This window comes from Fusarium oxysporum, chromosome 8 (assembly GCF_000149955.1).
Source record: "Fusarium oxysporum f. sp. lycopersici 4287 chromosome 8, whole genome shotgun sequence".
Taxonomy (NCBI): Eukaryota; Fungi; Ascomycota; class Sordariomycetes; order Hypocreales; family Nectriaceae; genus Fusarium; species Fusarium oxysporum.
In genome coordinates, this window is record NC_030993.1 from 292,920 (window position 1) to 309,538 (window position 16,619).

Here is a 16,619-nt window from a genome sequence, read left to right on the forward strand (position 1 = left end):
ACAATGGCGGAAGAAGAGTCGAGCGCGCAGATTCGCGCAGCTAGCAGAACCATGGAAGGTTATAGGCTTCATCTTTCAGTTATTGGGTGTGGAACCCGCGGAAACAATTTCAGGAGCGATGCTAACTGCTACAGATTGACGTTTGGTCTCTTCCTGTCTGCGCTGGAAACGACGATCGTATCGACAACGCTGGACACCATCGCAAAGCATTTTGACGATGAGCGCGAGTACTCGTGGATAGTCACTGCCTACATGGTCACATTTAACGGTAAAGCTCTCAATTCTCCTTCATGCCGTTTACTAATCACCGATCAGGCTTCTTGCTTCTACATGCACGATTGAGCGATGTCTTTGGCCGCTTCACCGTCTTCTACGCCTGCCTCGCCATCTTCGCTCTATTCTCTGGCGTTTGCGGAGCAGCACAATCCATGACACAATTGTAAGCGACTATTCTCAACCCAGTCACTTGCTGTGACTAATTATCAACAGAATTGTCTTCCGCGCTTTCCAGGGCCTCGGCGCCTCTGGTCTTTTCTCACTTACAATGGTGATTGTCCCTGACATTACGCCCGATCGCTGGCTGGGTTTGTACTCTGGCGTCGTGAGCTCAGTGTTCGCCTTCTCGAGTGTTTTGGGCCCGGTGTTGGGCGGCGTTTTGGCCCAGCATTCGACGTGGAGATGGGTGTTTTTACTCAAGTATGTGAGAATTCACGGCCGCGATACTTTCAGGACTGATTATGCCTCAGCTTACCCGGTGCAGCAGTATGTGCCTTTTTGCTGCTCCCGTCACTCAGATGGAAGAATAACTCCAAGTCTGTGAGGAATGGATGGAGGGAAATTGACGCACCCGGCGCGTTCCTCTTCTTGGCTGCCACGATTTTTCTGATCTACGCTCTACAGAGTGCCTCGACGGTTGGAGATGGAAACGGCTGGTCGAGCCCGGCTATTATTGGCTGTTTAGTCGGTTCTGGAGTGTCGCTGATCATGTTCATTGGGTATGAATTAGTGCTCCCCCGATACTCACCAATTGCTCCATTCTTCCCTCTTCCGTTGCTTCTGCAGCCGGACATTGCGCTTCTCATGATGTGGGTACGAACAATCCCGTATCTCAGTCTTCTATTGACTTGGGAATTTTAGATCTGCTTTCTTCATGGGTAGCTCGTTCTACTCTACCATTATCCAACTACCCCAGCGTCTACAACACGTCAATGACAAGTCCCCAACAACAGCGGGCGTTCTTCTCCTGCCAGTGCTTCTCCCATCAGCGGGCTTCTCTGCGCTATCTGGAGGTCTTTATCGCAAGTTTCCTGCAGCGACACCTCTGCTTCTTTTTTGCGGTGGTGTCCTTCAAGTTATTGGTGTCGGGCTGCTGTCTACTCTACCAACTGGGTCATCTGTTTCGAACAGTCAATATGGGTTTGAAGTCATGACAGGCATTGGCTTTGGACTCATGCTCCCATCTTTCATGATTCTCGCGCGAGATTGGGTATCTGAGGAACAATACGGTAAGTAAACACCATCAAAGTGGCTACCTTCGCTAACGCGCATCTCAGCGACCGCCATGGGCCTCGTGAATACGTTCAGAACTTTGGGCGGCTGCGTCTCAATTGCAGTCTGCGGCGCAATTCTCAACAAAGAACTTGACAAGGCATCCAGGATCTCAAACATTAAATCGGCTTATGGGGATATCTACAACGAGCAATTCTTTGTCATGGCCAGCTTATCCATACCGTCTGCGCTGGCTGCGGGCATCATCTTGATGAGACAGTACACCAAGAAAGGTGTTTTCAGGCTAGCACCTGGCTCAGGCACTCTTAGCAGTTAGAGAAGAGTGCTAGCCAGCACAGGTGGTGATATTGATTGGTCTCGGCGGGTTTCATATCCCACTTTAATACTCGCCGAGCCGAGTTTTATACTAGGCAGATTGAATAAATACCTAAGAGTAAAGTCTCAACAGTACCCACCTCGTTCTGAATGGCTTTTGGGCATATATTTTATATCAATATTCATTCAATATGCGTATCCTTTGTCTCCATGGTGCTGGCACCAACTCCGAGGTAAGGAGTTCCTAGATAACGCACCGACGATGATAGCTAACCAAGATGGCTAGATCTTTAAAATCCAGCTTGGTATATGTCAATCCTCGCACTGCACATCCCGAGCTAACTCTAACAGGTCCTGTAATTCACCATCTCCTTCAAGATGATCCAACACTTTCGTTCGAGTTTTACGATGCAGAAGTAGAATGCCCTCCTGCTCAAGGTAAGATCTTGCCCCAATTGCGCCAGTCCTACCCTAATCACATACAATATAGGCATCGAAGCATTATCCGAGGGACCTTTTTACCAATGGTACTTATGGGACTATTTACAGAAGATCCCACCGGCCCAAACCGCTACCAACGCGATCGACAACGTCCTCGACATAATAGCAGAAGAAGGCCCCTTCGACGGTGTAGTCGGCTTCTCCCAAGGCGCAGCCATAACAGCATCTGTGCTCGCACACTACTCCAAAAAGAACCCACTCGAGCCCCAGACCAACTTGTTTAAGTTTGCAATGTTTATCTGCGGCTCTAAGCCCTTTACGTACGATGGCATGAATCGTATAGATCAGTGCGGCAAGCCTGTTGTTCAGATACCTACGGCGCATGTAGTGGGCAAGAAGGATCAATGGTATAAAGAGAGCCTGGGGTTATTTGCGCTTTGTGATGCTCACTCTGCCAAGATTTATGACCATGGGCAGGGGCATTCGTTGCCAGTCAATCCTCAGACGACAGGGGTTGTGGCGCAGATGTTTAAGATTTTGAGTGCGAAGGCAAATTTTGCTTGTTGATAGATTTCTCGGGTTGGTTAGAAGTACGATTACATGCCGTGTGACCTTGCCTCTCAGGGTACTGATCAATAATTGATGTAAAAGCTCTCAGATCAACGGAAACATGACATCATGGGGTCACCGGGCTGTGAATAGTTGCTGCTATAGAAGCTTGTAGTTCCTTTAGGACAATGTCAACTAAAACTGTTTAGTGAGCAGCGTCATTCTTGGTTTTTCGAACTCAATTCCCCCACATTCAACACCCTTACAGGGATTGCCAGGCCAGAATATCAATCCCTGATAGGTCAATTCACGGACCCGATCAGGGTCTCAGGGTCGCTCGTCACCTCAACGACGTGGCAACATGGTTCATAGACAAGTACTGTCATAACGCGTCCTGATATCAAATCTCGCTTGCAGCGGCATGTAATGCCGATCTTCAGTACAACACTGCCATGTAACGCTAATACGCATTTGTTGAGGCTGTCAGCTAAAATATCCTTAGACAACCACTATGACGGTACCCCTGCTTCCAAAAGTCTAATCGCGAAGCGAGCGGTCGGAAGGACTACGGGACTGAATCATACACTTTTGACTTTCTAGAATGTTTAAAAAAAGACAAATAGCTCCACATATTACCTATAATTAATGTAATACATCTCAACCTCATCACCATCTCATATCTTCAGTCCTAGGACCAGTCACGCAGACCTTCACCATGCAGTCTTGGTCACATCTCGGAGCTTCAGCACTGATACTCGCCAACATGGTCTCAGGTCTAAACATTAAAGTTGACGCCAAGGCTGGAAAGTCTTGCGAGTATACTGCGCCTTGGCAGACTATTCCCGAGCTTCCACCTATGCCCAAGGCCAACTTTGAGGGCACAGCACCGATTGACGGCATTGATCTATGGTACGCGACATTCGGCGCGCCGCTCAAAGAGACTAAAGCTAAAGGCCTTAACCCTGTTGTTCTCCTCCATGGTGGCTTTGCCAACAGTGATTACTGGACCAACCAGATCAACCATTTCAAAGATCACCCATACACTTTGATCACAATCGATTCGAGCTCAGGGTCGTTCGTCAGATGATATTAGCCGCCCCTTAACCTATGATCTCATGACCGAGGACGTCATTGGCTTAATGGATCACCTTGGAATTGATAAGTTCTCAACTGTCGGTTGGTCTGACGGCGCATGCATTTCTTTCGACCTCGCCATGAACTTCACCTCTCGCCTCGACCGCTCCTTTGCGTTCGGCGGTACTTACAGCCCCGAGAACATCAACGCTACTGCTGCAGAGAGTCCTGTGTTCTTAGAGTATATGGAGAGAGTTCAGGAGGAGTATAGGAAGAACTCGCCATCAAAGGGTTCGCTCCATGACTTCGAGGAGAGAATGAACACGATGTGGGGGAGTCTGCCAGACTGGGATGCAAAATCCTTTGCCAAGATTCCTACGCGATACTCTGATCCTAATGCTCCCATCATATGGATTGTTGATGGTGACTCTGAGGAGGCTGTCACTCGCTCTACTCCTGGCGAGATTCATAGCTGGGTAAGTCAGCCGTTACAGAACCTTCTTTTACTTGCTGACGTGTGTATCAGATCTGGGGTTCTGACCTCGTTGTCCTACCCGGAGTCAGCCACTTTACGTAAGTCACTGCATCAAGGTATCTATGCGACATAAATTAACTTTTCACAGGTTCATGCAATACCCAGAGACCTTCAACGTCATGGTCCAGCGTTTCCTCGAGATGCCTCGGTTCCCAGGCGAGCTATAGAGTATCACTCGACCAGAACGTCTAGTACTTGATGGCATTTAGCATAATGGTCTAGGGCGGCGACGAGGAGACCATGGGCCACCATTCATTCATTTAGTTTAAATATTTAAATACTAGAACCTAATACTTCTCGGCATACTATTTGTAATCAGCCCATCCACTTCTTCACAGTTTCCCCCGCCCAGTCACCAATAGCCCTCTTCTCTGTCCAAGCCCACTTCCCAATGGTAATAGAAGCCAAAGGCACAAGCCCGAGAGTAAACAACCCAACAAGCCATAGATCCCAGTTCTTAGCCTTGAACTGTGACATCCGCATATCAGCTGTCTGCAAATGCATCGGTCGCAGTTCCTTCTTGCCATCAAAGCGTCCTTCAGTATCGTACATGACCTCTTCGATGAGATCTGCACCTAGTTCCTTACGGCGTGATGCGGCTCTGGCGATGCGCTGCATTCGTATGCAATTTCGTTGATATGATCCATCCTTGTCCTCGGATAGCAACTTGATCTTTTGGCAGACTTCTTCTGGAGTGAAGCGGAATTTGTCAAGGGCTTCAGAGGTTCCACTTGCGACAAGGCGGGGTACGTTAGAAATCTGATCAAAGAAGAAGCCCATGGCCAGCATCGGCTTCCCGTGGTACAAGCCCTCGTTGGCACTGGAGCCACCACCGTGGGTTAGGTAGATAGCTGTGTGATCATGGTCTAAAATGGCACGCTGTGGTGCAAAGGTTGTGATGAGAAAGGATGGGTGTTCACCCTTGAACAAGGATGCAAAGGTAAAAGCTTTGCCACCTTTGTCAGTGAAGTGAAGACTGGCATCAACATCTCGACGTGCAGCCTCAGAGATGGACCAAATAACTCCATCAATGAGACCTTGGTCCATTGCAGCGACTAGTCCTTGGACGAGTTTAGCGGCATGGTCGTTAGACAGGATGATATGGGTACCAAGAGCCAAGTATAAGGTCTTCTTATGGTTCTCCAAGAAAGACACATATGGCTCTGAGAGGGGAGGATAAGTATCGGCAAGAATAGGACCAACTGCTTGGACCAGCGGCGGAATATCCTTTGGCACCTCAAGCCCAAAGAATGAGTTGATCAAGACCAGGTAATTAGGTTTGCTTGGAGTTGGTAGCTTGTAGTTCACCCCAGCATCTTGTCTCATTTTCTTGGTCCACTTGACCCATTTGATGATTGAAGGCAACGCTTTGTAAATAACAAGCTCATTCCTGAAACGCAGCCAAATCGAAGCATTCTCAGAGGTCAATGTCCCTTCAATCTGAAACCCTGGCTGACCGGGGATGTAAGAGCAAGGACACATCAAAGCCGGCATCTGAGGATACACCATGGCAATGGGGATGCTATACTGGTACAGCATATCCTTGACGGCGTCGACGAAAAAGTCAGCGACCATCATGTCTGGTTTTGTAGCAGGATCATCGACAATACGCTGCAGATGCTGATAAGTTTGTGTCCAGTACGAGTCAAACAGATACTTGGAGTCCATGACACCAGCGAAGCCCTTTGAGGCGTCCCATTCTCGCATGCGGAGATAATGAGCTTCGATTTCTTCATCTGAAGGGCCGGGGCCCATGAGGTGAAGCTGACTGATGTACTCGTAGCCTTTTGTCCATGACTCTTGACCTTCAAGAGTTGCAAAGTCAACAACGTGGCCTCGTTGGGCAAGAACCTTTCCCAGTTCCAGAACTGGGGCTACGGACAGAAGCGTTAGCGATGGGAGGCCAAAGCCCGGTGATGGAGTCTTACCAGCGTGAGTGTAGCCGCCCACAGTAACGACCATCAAAACCTTACGAGGTGGGTTCGGAGGAGTCATGATTGCGATAGACACCACAGAACCAAGAGGCGCCCGTAGAGAGTACAGTTGATTCAACAGCGCATTCGTAAGGCGATGCAAAAAAGGCAGGCTGAGCTGATATCGGCGAGATGGAGATGTAGAGCGGGGGAAATAGGAAACAAGAGAAACTCGCCGAGCGGGAGATCAGCTCCATTAAATTACCCGAGAATCCCTGCCGGGAATCCTTCGGACCAACGACTTTCTCTATTGAGCTTTCAAGACTGTTGGATCGAACGATTGATGTGTCGGAAGTGGCCAGCCAATCAGAATAGCCAATGTCAATAAGCGTGGACTTCACGCAACCAGAAAATGGTGTAAGTCAAGATAGACGTCGATATAGAAGGACCAAAAGCCCAACATTGTTTCAAACTAGATAGATCCAAGCGCCTTTAATTAGATTATTCATCATTTTATCAACTTGTCCTTATTCAACATGAACGGAAACGGCACCAACAGCCATACCAAGGGTCATAATGGCACAAACGGGGAGGCCAACGGCGCTCACAAGCCCAAAATTGACCCGAACATGCCAATCGCCATCACTGGTATCAGCACGAGATTTCCAGGTGGTGCTGATACACCTGAAGCTCTTTGGAGAATGATCTCCAAGGGCAAAAGTGCCTGGTCAAAGGTGCCCGAGGATAGATTCGCTCTGGATGCCTTTTATCATCCTGACCCAGACCGAAATGGCGCTGTGAGTTAATTGAGTTGATTGGGAGTTATATGTGCTGATACGTGTTAGATGAATGTTGTTGGTGGACATTTCTTGGATGAAGATATTGCGTGCTTTGATGCGCCCTTCTTTGGCATCAGCCGCAATGAAGCCAAGGTACGACCATCACCAGATACGCTAGTTTTACAGCACTGACGATAACAGGCCATGGACCCTCAACAAAGACTGCAGTTAGAGTCAGCCTATGAGGCTCTCGAGAACGGTCAGTCCCTCTCTCAGGCCGCTAACGTAACTAACATCATCAGCCGGCATCTCAATCGACCAAGCCTCGGGCACAAAAACATCCGTCCACATTGGCGTCTTCAACAAAGACTACGCCGACATAATGTGTCGCGACCCCGAGACTGGCCCTCTCTACCAAGCAACCGGCAACGGCCAATCCATCCTCTCAAACCGAATCTCCTACTTCTTCAACCTCAAAGGCCCCAGCGTGACCGTCGACACAGCCTGTTCGTCCTCCCTCGTGGGTCTACACCTCGCTGTCCAAGGCCTACGAATGGGTGAAGCCGAACAGGCCATCGTCGGCGGAACAAACCTCATCTTCAGCCCTGATATCATGGTTGCTATGAGTTTACTAGGCTTTTTATCCCCGGATGGAAGGTCTTATGCTTTTGATCATAGGGCGAAGGGTTATGCGAGGGGTGAAGGTATCGCGACGCTCGTTCTCAAACCGTTGGATAAGGCTGTGAGGGATGGTGATCCTATTCGCGCTGTTATTCGAGGAACGGGCGTTAATTCTGATGGGAGAACGGCGGGCATTACGCTTCCGAATGGTGATGCGCAGGCTGAGCTTATTCGTGAGGTTTATGCCAACGCTGGTCTTGATCCTGCTGAGACGGGATACTTTGAAGCGCACGGTACAGGCACCCAGGCTGGAGATCCCATGGAAGCTGGTGCTATTCATCGCGTGTTTACCGCTGATCGCCAGCGCTCTTCGCCTTTGTATCTTGGGTCAATCAAGACGAATATTGGGCATTTGGAGGGTGCGAGTGGACTTGCTGGTGTCGTCAAGGCGGTGTTGTGTCTTGAGAAAGGACAGATTCCGCCGAATATGAACTTTGAGAAGCCAAATGAACGGCTTGACCTCGAGGCATGGAACATAAAGGTATGTACGACGGGCGCCGCGGCGGATCATTTTACTGACTTGGATAGGTTCCCACGGAGCTTACACAATGGCCCGCGGACGTCCCTCGCCGTGCTTCAGTCAACAGCTTCGGCTATGGCGGTACGAATGCCCACGTCGTTCTTGACGGCTACGACGCAACGCAGCACGAGATGAAGACTATCGACACAGACATCGATCGAAGAGTTTTTGTAGTTTCAGCAGGTCATCAAGAAGCAGCATCCTCGCTCTTTGCTCGCATGGCATCTTACCTCCGCGACATCCCAGCCGAGAAACACGCCCGCCTTCTTCAACAACTCGCCTACACTCTTTCCCAGCGTCGCTCTCAATTGTCCTACCGAATGGCTCTCTCGGCTAGTTCTGTAGATGAACTCATTGACACCTTTGAGAACGGAAAGCTCAGTCTCGTCAAGTCGCAGAGGGTCTCGCGTCTTGGTCTCGTCTTCACGGGTCAAGGTGCACAGACGGCGCAAATGGGTGTTGGACTCATGCATCAGTATGGCGTTTTCGCCGATAGTCTGAATCGCGCTGGAGCTACTCTCAAGAACATTGGATGTACTTGGGATCTTGTTGAAGAACTCTCCAAGGATGCTGAGACAAGCCTTGTCAATGAGCCTCTGTACAGCCAACCTCTTTGCACGGCTGTGCAGATTGCGCTGGTGGACTTGCTTCGCTCGTGGGACGTTCAACCTACTGCTGTTACGGGACACTCCAGTGGTGAGATCGCAGCTGCGTATGCTGCCGGTGCTCTGTCGCAGGAAGCTGCTATGATTGCGGCATACTACCGTGGTGTCGCATCATCGAAATTGGCAGCGGACTCTAGTGTCAATGGGAGCATGGCTGCTGCTGGACTATCGCCCTATGAAGCTCAAGGATATCTTGACAAATTGACCAGTGGAAAGCTGGTGATTGCTTGCTACAATGCGCCTTACAACGTCACCCTCTCTGGAGATGCTCCCGCTCTCGATGAGCTTGAGTCTCTACTGCAAGACACAGGCGTCTTCTTCCGCCGTCTCAAGGTTCCTGTCACGTATCACTCTCATCACATGCAGCAGATCGCCGACGTTTATCGCAAATCCCTCGAATCTCTTCCCAAGCCTGCAGCGAGTGACTCAGACGTGCAGTTCTACTCTTCCGTCACTGGCACATTGACGCCCATATCTGAACTCAACGCTGAGTACTGGGTCCGAAACATGACATCACCAGTCCAGTTCACGTCTTCTCTGAAGAGCATGTGTCTCGGCCTCAAGCCAGATGGGAAGCGTCTTACTCGTGGTAACAAGATGAACGTGCAGATGCTGGTTGAAGTTGGTCCTCACTCTGCCCTCGCTGGCCCCATCAAGAGCATCCTCAAGGATCCTTCGTTCAGCAGCAAGGCACAGCTCCCCTACACCTCTTGTCTTGTCCGCAAAGAGGATCCTCTCAGTACTGTTCAGAAAGCTGCGGGTGAATTGTTTATGAACGGATACGCCGTCAATCTCGCGCGCATCAACGAGCCAATTGATGGTCCTTGTCCTCGCGTCCTCCCCGATCTTCCGCCATATCCTTGGAACCACTCACAGCGATACTGGCATGAATCTCGAATCAGTAAGAACTATCGTCTGCGAGACCAGCCTCGCAAGGATCTCATCGGCGCACCAGTGTCTGATTGGAACCCGACTGAACCCCGCTGGCGAGGCTTCATCCGTCTGTCTGAACTCCCTTGGATCAAGGATCACAAGGTGGAGGGAAAGATTCTCTACCCGGCCGCTGGCATGATCACCATGGCTGTTGAAGCGATGCGACAATTGGCTGATGCTGATCAAGTCACCGAGTTTGAGCTGCGCGACATCCAGATCGGCAAGGCGATTATGATTAGTGAGGAAGACGGAGATTTGGAGACCATGTTCACCGCACGACCGTGGGGTACTTCTGCTGTCGAGTCTTCCAATCATTGGTGGGAGTTCCGACTCTTCACTGTTAGCGAAAACGAAGGCTGGAGTGAGCACTGCCGTGGTTGTATCGCTGCTGTGAAGGGCTACTCCTCTGGCGACCTCGGCGGTGCCAAAGAAACGAAGCTCCGCGCTGAGGCATCGCACAATCTCGTCGCTCAACATGAAGAAGCTTGCGACGACGCTGTCAATACTCGTCGTATGTACGATGACCTCGAACACGTCGGTCTCTACTACGGTCCTTCATTCCAGAACATCTCCAACCTTGGAAGCGCCAAGAAGCAACCTCTCGTGTACGCCAACGTTACAGTCCCCGACACGGCAGAACTCATGCCTCACAAGTTTGAGTTCCCTCATCTTCTACACCCTGTCACTCTCGACTCTGTGCTGCAGACAATCTTCCCCGCTCTGGCATCTGGCGACAAGGATTTGTCCAGTCCTCTTGTACCTACGTTCATCAAGCGAATGATGGTTGCCAACAGGCCCTGCAGTTCGCCCGGACAGATCCTTAAGGTCGCCTCGTCAGCGCTGTGGAAGGGCTTCCGACACGCAGATGCTGACATCACTGCGCTGGATACTAGTGATGGCCTGGCGATGATTGAGATTCAGGGCTTGCGATGCTCTTCAATCGCGCACATGGTCGCTGCCGACACTAACACCGACAGCCGTAAGCTCTGCTTCAATATGATCTGGGATGACGACCTCAGTCTCTTGGAGGCCAAAAACCTCAACAAGGTCCTTCCATCAACGGCTGCGACCGACGAGATCTCAGCTGAGATTCGCGACATGGAGACTGCAGCGTTCTTATACATGAAGAAAGCTGTTGAGACTCTCAAGCCAGAGGAACGCGCTAACATGTCTTCGCACCACCGTTTGTTCTACGATCAAATGGTCGGGGTCTGTCAGCGTGCTGAGAAGAAGGACTTTGCTCTTCAGTCCTCATCTTGGGAGTCTCTCTCTGATGATGAACGTCAAGACTTGGCGAAGAAGGTTGCTTCATTCAGCGCTGAGGGTGAAATGATCTGTCGCATGGGCGAGAATCTCGTTCCAATTCTTCGCCAAGAAGCCGATCCTCTCACTCTTATGCTAGAGAACGATCTTCTTTACGATCTCTATCGTACTGCCCTGGGTACCGACCGCTGCTACGAGCAGATGTCAAAGGTCATCCAGAAGCTCTCCCACAAACAACCCGATCTCAAGATCCTCGAGATTGGAGCTGGTACAGGCGGTGCGACGAAGCCTATCCTCCAGACGCTTGGTGGTCATGAGCCTGGATCGTACCCTCGCTTTGCACAGTATGACTTCACCGATATCTCGAGTGGGTTCTTCGAGAAGGCTCAAGAAAACTTCAAAGCCTGGGCTCCATTCGTAAACTTCAAACGTCTCGACGTTGAGGGCAACTTGCAAGATCAGGGCTTTGCATTTGGGTCTTACGACGTCATCATCGCAGCCAACGTTCTTCACGCCACGGGCACAATGAAGAAGACGATGCAGAACGTACGCAACCTTCTGAAACCAGGTGGCAAGCTCATCCTCATGGAAGTAACGCATCTTCTTCTTCGTGGTTCCGTCATATTTGGCAACCTGCCCGGCTGGTGGCTCGGTGCAGGTGAAGGCCGTACTCATGGACCTACTCTGACTGAAGAGTCGTGGTCTGACCTCTTGCGCGACACTGGGTTCTCGGGACTGGATATTTGTCTGAGAGACTTCCCTGACTATGAGGAGTGTATGTACAGTGTCATCGTCACTACTGCTGAACGGGAGGAGAAGAGCACTTACCCGTCTGCTGTCATTGTAGACTCTTTTGGATGTGATGGTGTAGCGACGAAGCAATTGATTCAAGGCTTGACGAACCTGACTGGTGTTCAGCCGGAGGTCTGTAGTCTGGATGACTACGCTTCGACTGATATTTCTGACAAGGTCTACGTCTGTCTCGATGAGATTGTCCAGCCAATTGTCCACCAGATTGACGAAGCCAAGTTTCTCAAGGTCCGCAGCATTGTTTCATCCAGCAAAGGTCTTCTTTGGGTTTCGCGCAACGGTGCAACTGGCGAAACTCTCCCTGAAGTCAGTCTTATGACTGGGCTCGCTCGATCCATCCGCTCAGAGGATCAGACCAAGCGCCTCGTCACCCTCGACCTCGACAACGGTGCCTCTCAAACAGCCTCAGACGCTGCCAGCACCATCCTTGACGTTTTTCAGGGTCTTTTCCGTCGCGAGGATGACATTTCCAAAAATGACTGGGAGTTTCGCGAGCGCGATGGTCGGCTTATGATTCCCCGCGTTATTGAGGACGTTCCAGCGAACCAGTACATCGCTCACGAGACTCAGGAGCCTGTACCTGAACTACAGCCCTTCCATCAGCCCGGAAGGCCTCTGAAGCTCGAGATCGGTATCCCCGGATTGCTCGATACACTCCGCTTCAAGGATGACCCAACCTTTGAGGCGCCAATCGGCGATGATGAGGTCGACATTCGCGTCGCTGCATCTGGTGTCAACTTCCGCGATATCATGGTCGCCATGGGTCAGCTTGTCGACAACTTCCTCGGCTGTGAATGCAGTGGTACCATCACTCAAGTCGGCTCCAACGTCACGCACCTCAAACCGGGCGATCGCGTCTGTACCTGGACCCTCGGCTGTTACAGCACATACGTCCGTAACCCCGCCACCCTCGTGCAGAAGATCCCCGACGAAATGGCCTTTGAGGTCGCTGCCTCTCTCCCCATCGTGTACTGCACAGCTTACTTCGCCATCATCGACACTGCAAGACTTCAGAAGGGTGAGAGGATTCTGATTCACGCTGCGGCAGGTGGTGTAGGCCAGGCTGCTATCATGCTGGCCAAGATGGTCGGCGCAGAGATTTACGCGACTGTTGGAACAGCTGATAAGCGGAGGTTCTTGATCGAGACGTATGGTATTCCTGATGATCATATCTTCTCTAGTCGCGATAGCTCTTTTGCCGATGGTATCCGGCGCATGACGAATGGGAAGGGCGTTGAAGTTGTACTTAATTCGCTGGCGGGTGAGTTACTTCGTGAGACGTGGCATTGTATCTCAATGTTTGGGCGCTTCATTGAGATTGGCAAGCGGGATATCGAGATCAACACGAAGCTCGAGATGACGCCCTTCATTCGCAACGCCACTTTTGCCTCTGTTGATCTCACAGTCATCTTCCGTCATCGCAAGCCGCTCGGTGCCGCTGCCCTCAACTCAGTGATGGATCTTCTCCGAGAGAACAAGGTTCACGAGATCAGTCCCATCACTACATACCCGGTCTCCCAAATTGAGGATGCCTTCCGAGTCATGCAAGCTGGTAAGCATCTAGGCAAACTCATCATCACAGCGGGCGCAGACGATCTTGTCAAGGTTCTTCCCAAGAGTGAAGAGACTCTTCAATTGCCCGCTGACGCCTCATACCTTCTCGTGGGTGGTCTTGGAGGTTTGGGTCGAGCCACCTCTGCTTGGCTTGCTGAGCATGGTGCCAAGAACCTTATCTTCGTCTCGCGATCGGGAACTTCCAAGCCTGAAGCAGCCGCACTAGTTGAAAGCCTTGAGAAGAATGCCGTCAATGTCGCTGTTCTTCGGTGCGATGTGTCAGACTATGAGAAGCTCTCTGCTGGTGTTCACGATGCTCTCAAGACGATGCCTCCAATTCGAGGTCTCATTCATGGCGGAATGGTTCTCAACGTAAGTTCATCCCCAATCATTCGCATCAAAAGTGTTTCACTCACAATTACAGGACTCCATCTTCGAAGCCATGACCTATGCTCAGTACCAAGATGCAATCCGTCCCAAGGTCACTGGAACCATCAACCTCCACAACCTCACCAAGCATATGCCCCTCGACTTTTTCATCATGCTCTCCTCCGCCGCCGGTGTCGTCGGTAACTCGAGTCAAGCCAACTACGCAGCCGGCGGTGCATTCCAAGATGCCTTTGCTCACTTCCGCACCGAACAAGGCCTTCCAGCTGTGACTCTAGATCTTGGTGGCATTGACGACGTCGGCTTCGTCGCTGAGAATGCAGACTACGTCGTCAACCTTGAGAGATGGGGTTACTTGACCATTTCTCAGGCCGAGTTCTTCTCCATGATCAAGCAGGCTATTCTCCAACCCCAGCGCTCTGCCACAAACTGTCAAGTCGTTACTGGCCTTGGTACTCAGGGCATGGCTGAAGAAGGTAGCGACGCAAGTCCCGATGAACTACCATTCTGGTTCCGCGATGCCAAGTTCTCTCATCTTCTCCAAATGGGCAGAAAGCAAGTCCACGAGACAGACTCAGAGAATGGCCTACGCCTCACCGAGTCAATTCCTGCAGCCGAGTCTCTCGCTGAAGCTACTAATCTCATCTGCGACGCCATAATTGAGAAGATGGCCAAGATGCTGGGCATACCTGCTGAAGGCATTGATGCATCTCAGTCTATGGCTGCTTATGGACTGGACTCGCTTGTGGCGGTTGAGTTGAGGAATTGGCTGTTTAGAGAAGCCAAGGCGGATGTAGCAGTGTTTGAAGTCCTTGGTAAGGGCTCGCTGAATACACTGGCGGGTGATATTGCGCTCAAAAGTAAGATTCTTCCTGCTGCACTTCGCAAGGAGTCACAGGATGGCGATGCTTGATTAAGGTCTTGTGATAGTTACTTGGGTAATTGATTGGCGTTATCGGTGTTGGCTTGTTGTTGTATCTATAGATTCAGTTAACATTTCATCATGATGGAGTTTCCATAGTATCTTTGATATTGGTTATCCTGAACTATTCTCCTCTTATAACACGTTTATTGCTTACTGGCTACGATGATCCTGTCTGCCATTACAGGTAGCGTTTCAGCCACCACATCCAGCTCTCCATATATCTCGGAGAGGTATTCGCCCTCCAATATCGTACTGTAAGCAGTATTGAACCTACAGCATCGCATGTTAGTAATGTCCCATACGTAGCCCTTTCAGATATGACTTACCCAACAGACTGCGCCCCAGACGCGTCCCAAAGATGCGCAGCCGCGAACCAAGGCTTTGACTCAGAAGTAGAAACCCTGTTTAAAATAGGTTTATATGCCTCAGGGCATGGCTTCGCCATTCCATCCGTATCGCAAGACAGTAGATTCTCAGCCGGCAGGTCAACTCCAGCCTTCGAGAAATATCCCCCTACACGGGAGATATCCCCAGTCGTGAAGCACCTGACGGTAAAGCCCGCATCGCGAAGCTTCTGAATACACTCTGCAGCTCCATCCCTAAGCTTCAATTCCTTGAACTCATTCATTAAGTAGGCAACATCCTCTGCAGTTGCAAAGGAGCGGGGATTCTCAATGCCAGCATAATGAAGACAGCGGTAGAACAGAGCTTCAAAAAGCTTGAGGAACTGCACGTATTGGCCGTGGAGCGAGAGGTATGTGTACTCTCACTCTGCCATCTCTAGCCAGCATATCCCGAGGAGCGTTGGCTGAATGCCCTGGGGGATGAGCTTATGGCCCAGGCGCTTTTTGATGGCTTCATAGAGATGCTTATAGCTGACGAGGGTGCCGACCACATCGAAGACAACGTTTTTGCTGAAGGCAGCCATTATATCTGAGATATCTTGATAGTGCTATTGATAGAAAGAGATAAGTAAGGCTCAATCTGGTTCCTGCACAGCGTTTGGCTGATATTGTGACGGGGATTAAATAGTAGGTTTGTCGCTATCAATCAGAGCATGTGGACGTATCTTCCCCGCATTAGGATGTAACATGGAATCGTCCATGCGACATCAAAGTCCTTTGGAACTTTATCAATCAGTCGTTTGCTTCCCGGCTTTGGATGGCTAGGTCAGAGGATTCCGGACTGGCTGCATAATCTTTTGATTGATAATTGAACCGGACTGCTCTCACCGGGCCCATCACTTCTAGGACTTGATGCCTTGTTACTAACACACGAACGGCTATCACGGACCGGAAATCAACTCCCTCCAAGGATTATCTCAGATTGACAATATTTTCGTCGCATCTGTAACTTGTCGATCTTTGTGACAACTTTTGGGAGGTCTTGTACAGCAAGTACAATGAGACGAGGATATCACATCGACCGAACCTGGGACAATACTTCTAACGCTGGTTTGCAAATCATATCATAAGCTCCATAACCATCCTATATCTAAAATCAAGGCTATACCCTTTTCTAGAATCTCGGGAAATCCTCAGCAATCTCTGTATATCCATAAGCTGGTACTGGAGGCTGGTCTACCGTGGGGACACTCAAACATCTCTCACAACTTAGCATTTTAACCTATATAGAAGTAGCCGCCGTTACTATACCTGCCCGACATAGTCGATATTGAGACCTTGAAAGGCTAAGCCCAGGTATGTATACCCCAGTTCATATGTTTCAGGGCCAACCATGCAGTCAGCCAGAGCTAAACACGATGA

At 50.3% G+C, this 16,619-nt stretch overlaps 6 protein-coding genes across 6 annotated transcripts; 4 read left to right on the forward strand and 2 right to left on the reverse strand.

The window, feature by feature from the left end:
• Window positions 1-3: 3 nt before the first annotated feature.
• Window positions 4-1,825, forward strand: FOXG_02737 (uncharacterized protein; the record flags this gene model as incomplete). Its single annotated transcript, XM_018380198.1, has 7 exons — window positions 4-86; window positions 135-268; window positions 316-439; window positions 490-696; window positions 747-1,085; window positions 1,138-1,505; window positions 1,554-1,825. 7 exons carry the CDS (start codon window positions 4-6, stop codon window positions 1,823-1,825), a joined length of 1,527 nt encoding a protein of 508 aa, XP_018236417.1.
• A 166-nt stretch (window positions 1,826-1,991) lies between these two features.
• On the forward strand, window positions 1,992-2,832 carry FOXG_02738 (uncharacterized protein; the record flags this gene model as incomplete). Its single annotated transcript, XM_018380199.1, has 4 exons — window positions 1,992-2,057; window positions 2,111-2,129; window positions 2,176-2,262; window positions 2,315-2,832. Exons 1-4 carry the CDS (start codon window positions 2,016-2,018, stop codon window positions 2,830-2,832), a joined length of 666 nt encoding a protein of 221 aa, XP_018236418.1. The 5' UTR covers window positions 1,992-2,015.
• Window positions 2,833-3,529: 697 nt separating this feature from the next.
• FOXG_02739 (uncharacterized protein) lies at window positions 3,530-4,590 on the forward strand (the record flags this gene model as incomplete). Its single annotated transcript, XM_018380200.1, has 4 exons — window positions 3,530-3,723; window positions 3,908-4,364; window positions 4,415-4,461; window positions 4,512-4,590. The coding sequence occupies 4 exons, from the start codon at window positions 3,530-3,532 to the stop codon at window positions 4,588-4,590; spliced, it is 777 nt and encodes a 258-aa protein (XP_018236419.1).
• FOXG_02740 (uncharacterized protein) lies at window positions 4,546-6,587 on the reverse strand. Its single transcript, XM_018380201.1, has 2 exons — window positions 6,352-6,587; window positions 4,546-6,297 (listed from the first exon to the last, which is right to left on the reverse strand). The coding sequence occupies exons 1-2, from the start codon at window positions 6,416-6,418 to the stop codon at window positions 4,739-4,741; spliced, it is 1,626 nt and encodes a 541-aa protein (XP_018236420.1). The 5' UTR covers window positions 6,419-6,587; the 3' UTR covers window positions 4,546-4,738.
• Window positions 6,588-6,613: 26 nt separating this feature from the next.
• FOXG_02741 (uncharacterized protein) lies at window positions 6,614-15,019 on the forward strand. Its single transcript, XM_018380202.1, has 6 exons — window positions 6,614-7,133; window positions 7,182-7,268; window positions 7,317-7,374; window positions 7,418-8,277; window positions 8,325-13,913; window positions 13,966-15,019. Exons 1-6 carry the CDS (start codon window positions 6,873-6,875, stop codon window positions 14,839-14,841), a joined length of 7,731 nt encoding a protein of 2,576 aa, XP_018236421.1. The 5' UTR covers window positions 6,614-6,872; the 3' UTR covers window positions 14,842-15,019.
• FOXG_02742 (uncharacterized protein) lies at window positions 14,997-15,781 on the reverse strand (the record flags this gene model as incomplete). The annotated part of the gene is made up of 3 exons (XM_018380203.1): window positions 14,997-15,123; window positions 15,180-15,254; window positions 15,624-15,781. The coding sequence occupies 3 exons, from the start codon at window positions 15,779-15,781 to the stop codon at window positions 14,997-14,999; spliced, it is 360 nt and encodes a 119-aa protein (XP_018236422.1).
• Between the last annotated feature and the right edge of the window lie 838 nt (window positions 15,782-16,619).

Bases quoted from the DNA above. Each gene is read 5' to 3' on its own strand.
- FOXG_02741 (XM_018380202.1), top strand. From the start codon at position 6,873: ATGAACGGAAACGGCACCAACAGCCATACCAAGGGTCATAATGGCACA. The intron at 7,134-7,181 runs GTGAGTTAATTG...GATACGTGTTAG, and splicing joins ACCCAGACCGAAATGGCGCT to ATGAATGTTGTTGGTGGACA. The intron at 8,278-8,324 runs GTATGTACGACG...TGACTTGGATAG, and splicing joins TCGAGGCATGGAACATAAAG to GTTCCCACGGAGCTTACACA.
- FOXG_02740 (XM_018380201.1), bottom strand. From the start codon at position 6,418: ATGACTCCTCCGAACCCACCTCGTAAGGTTTTGATGGTCGTTACTGTG. The intron at 6,298-6,351 runs GTAAGACTCCAT...TTCTGTCCGTAG, and splicing joins GGGCGGCTACACTCACGCTG to CCCCAGTTCTGGAACTGGGA.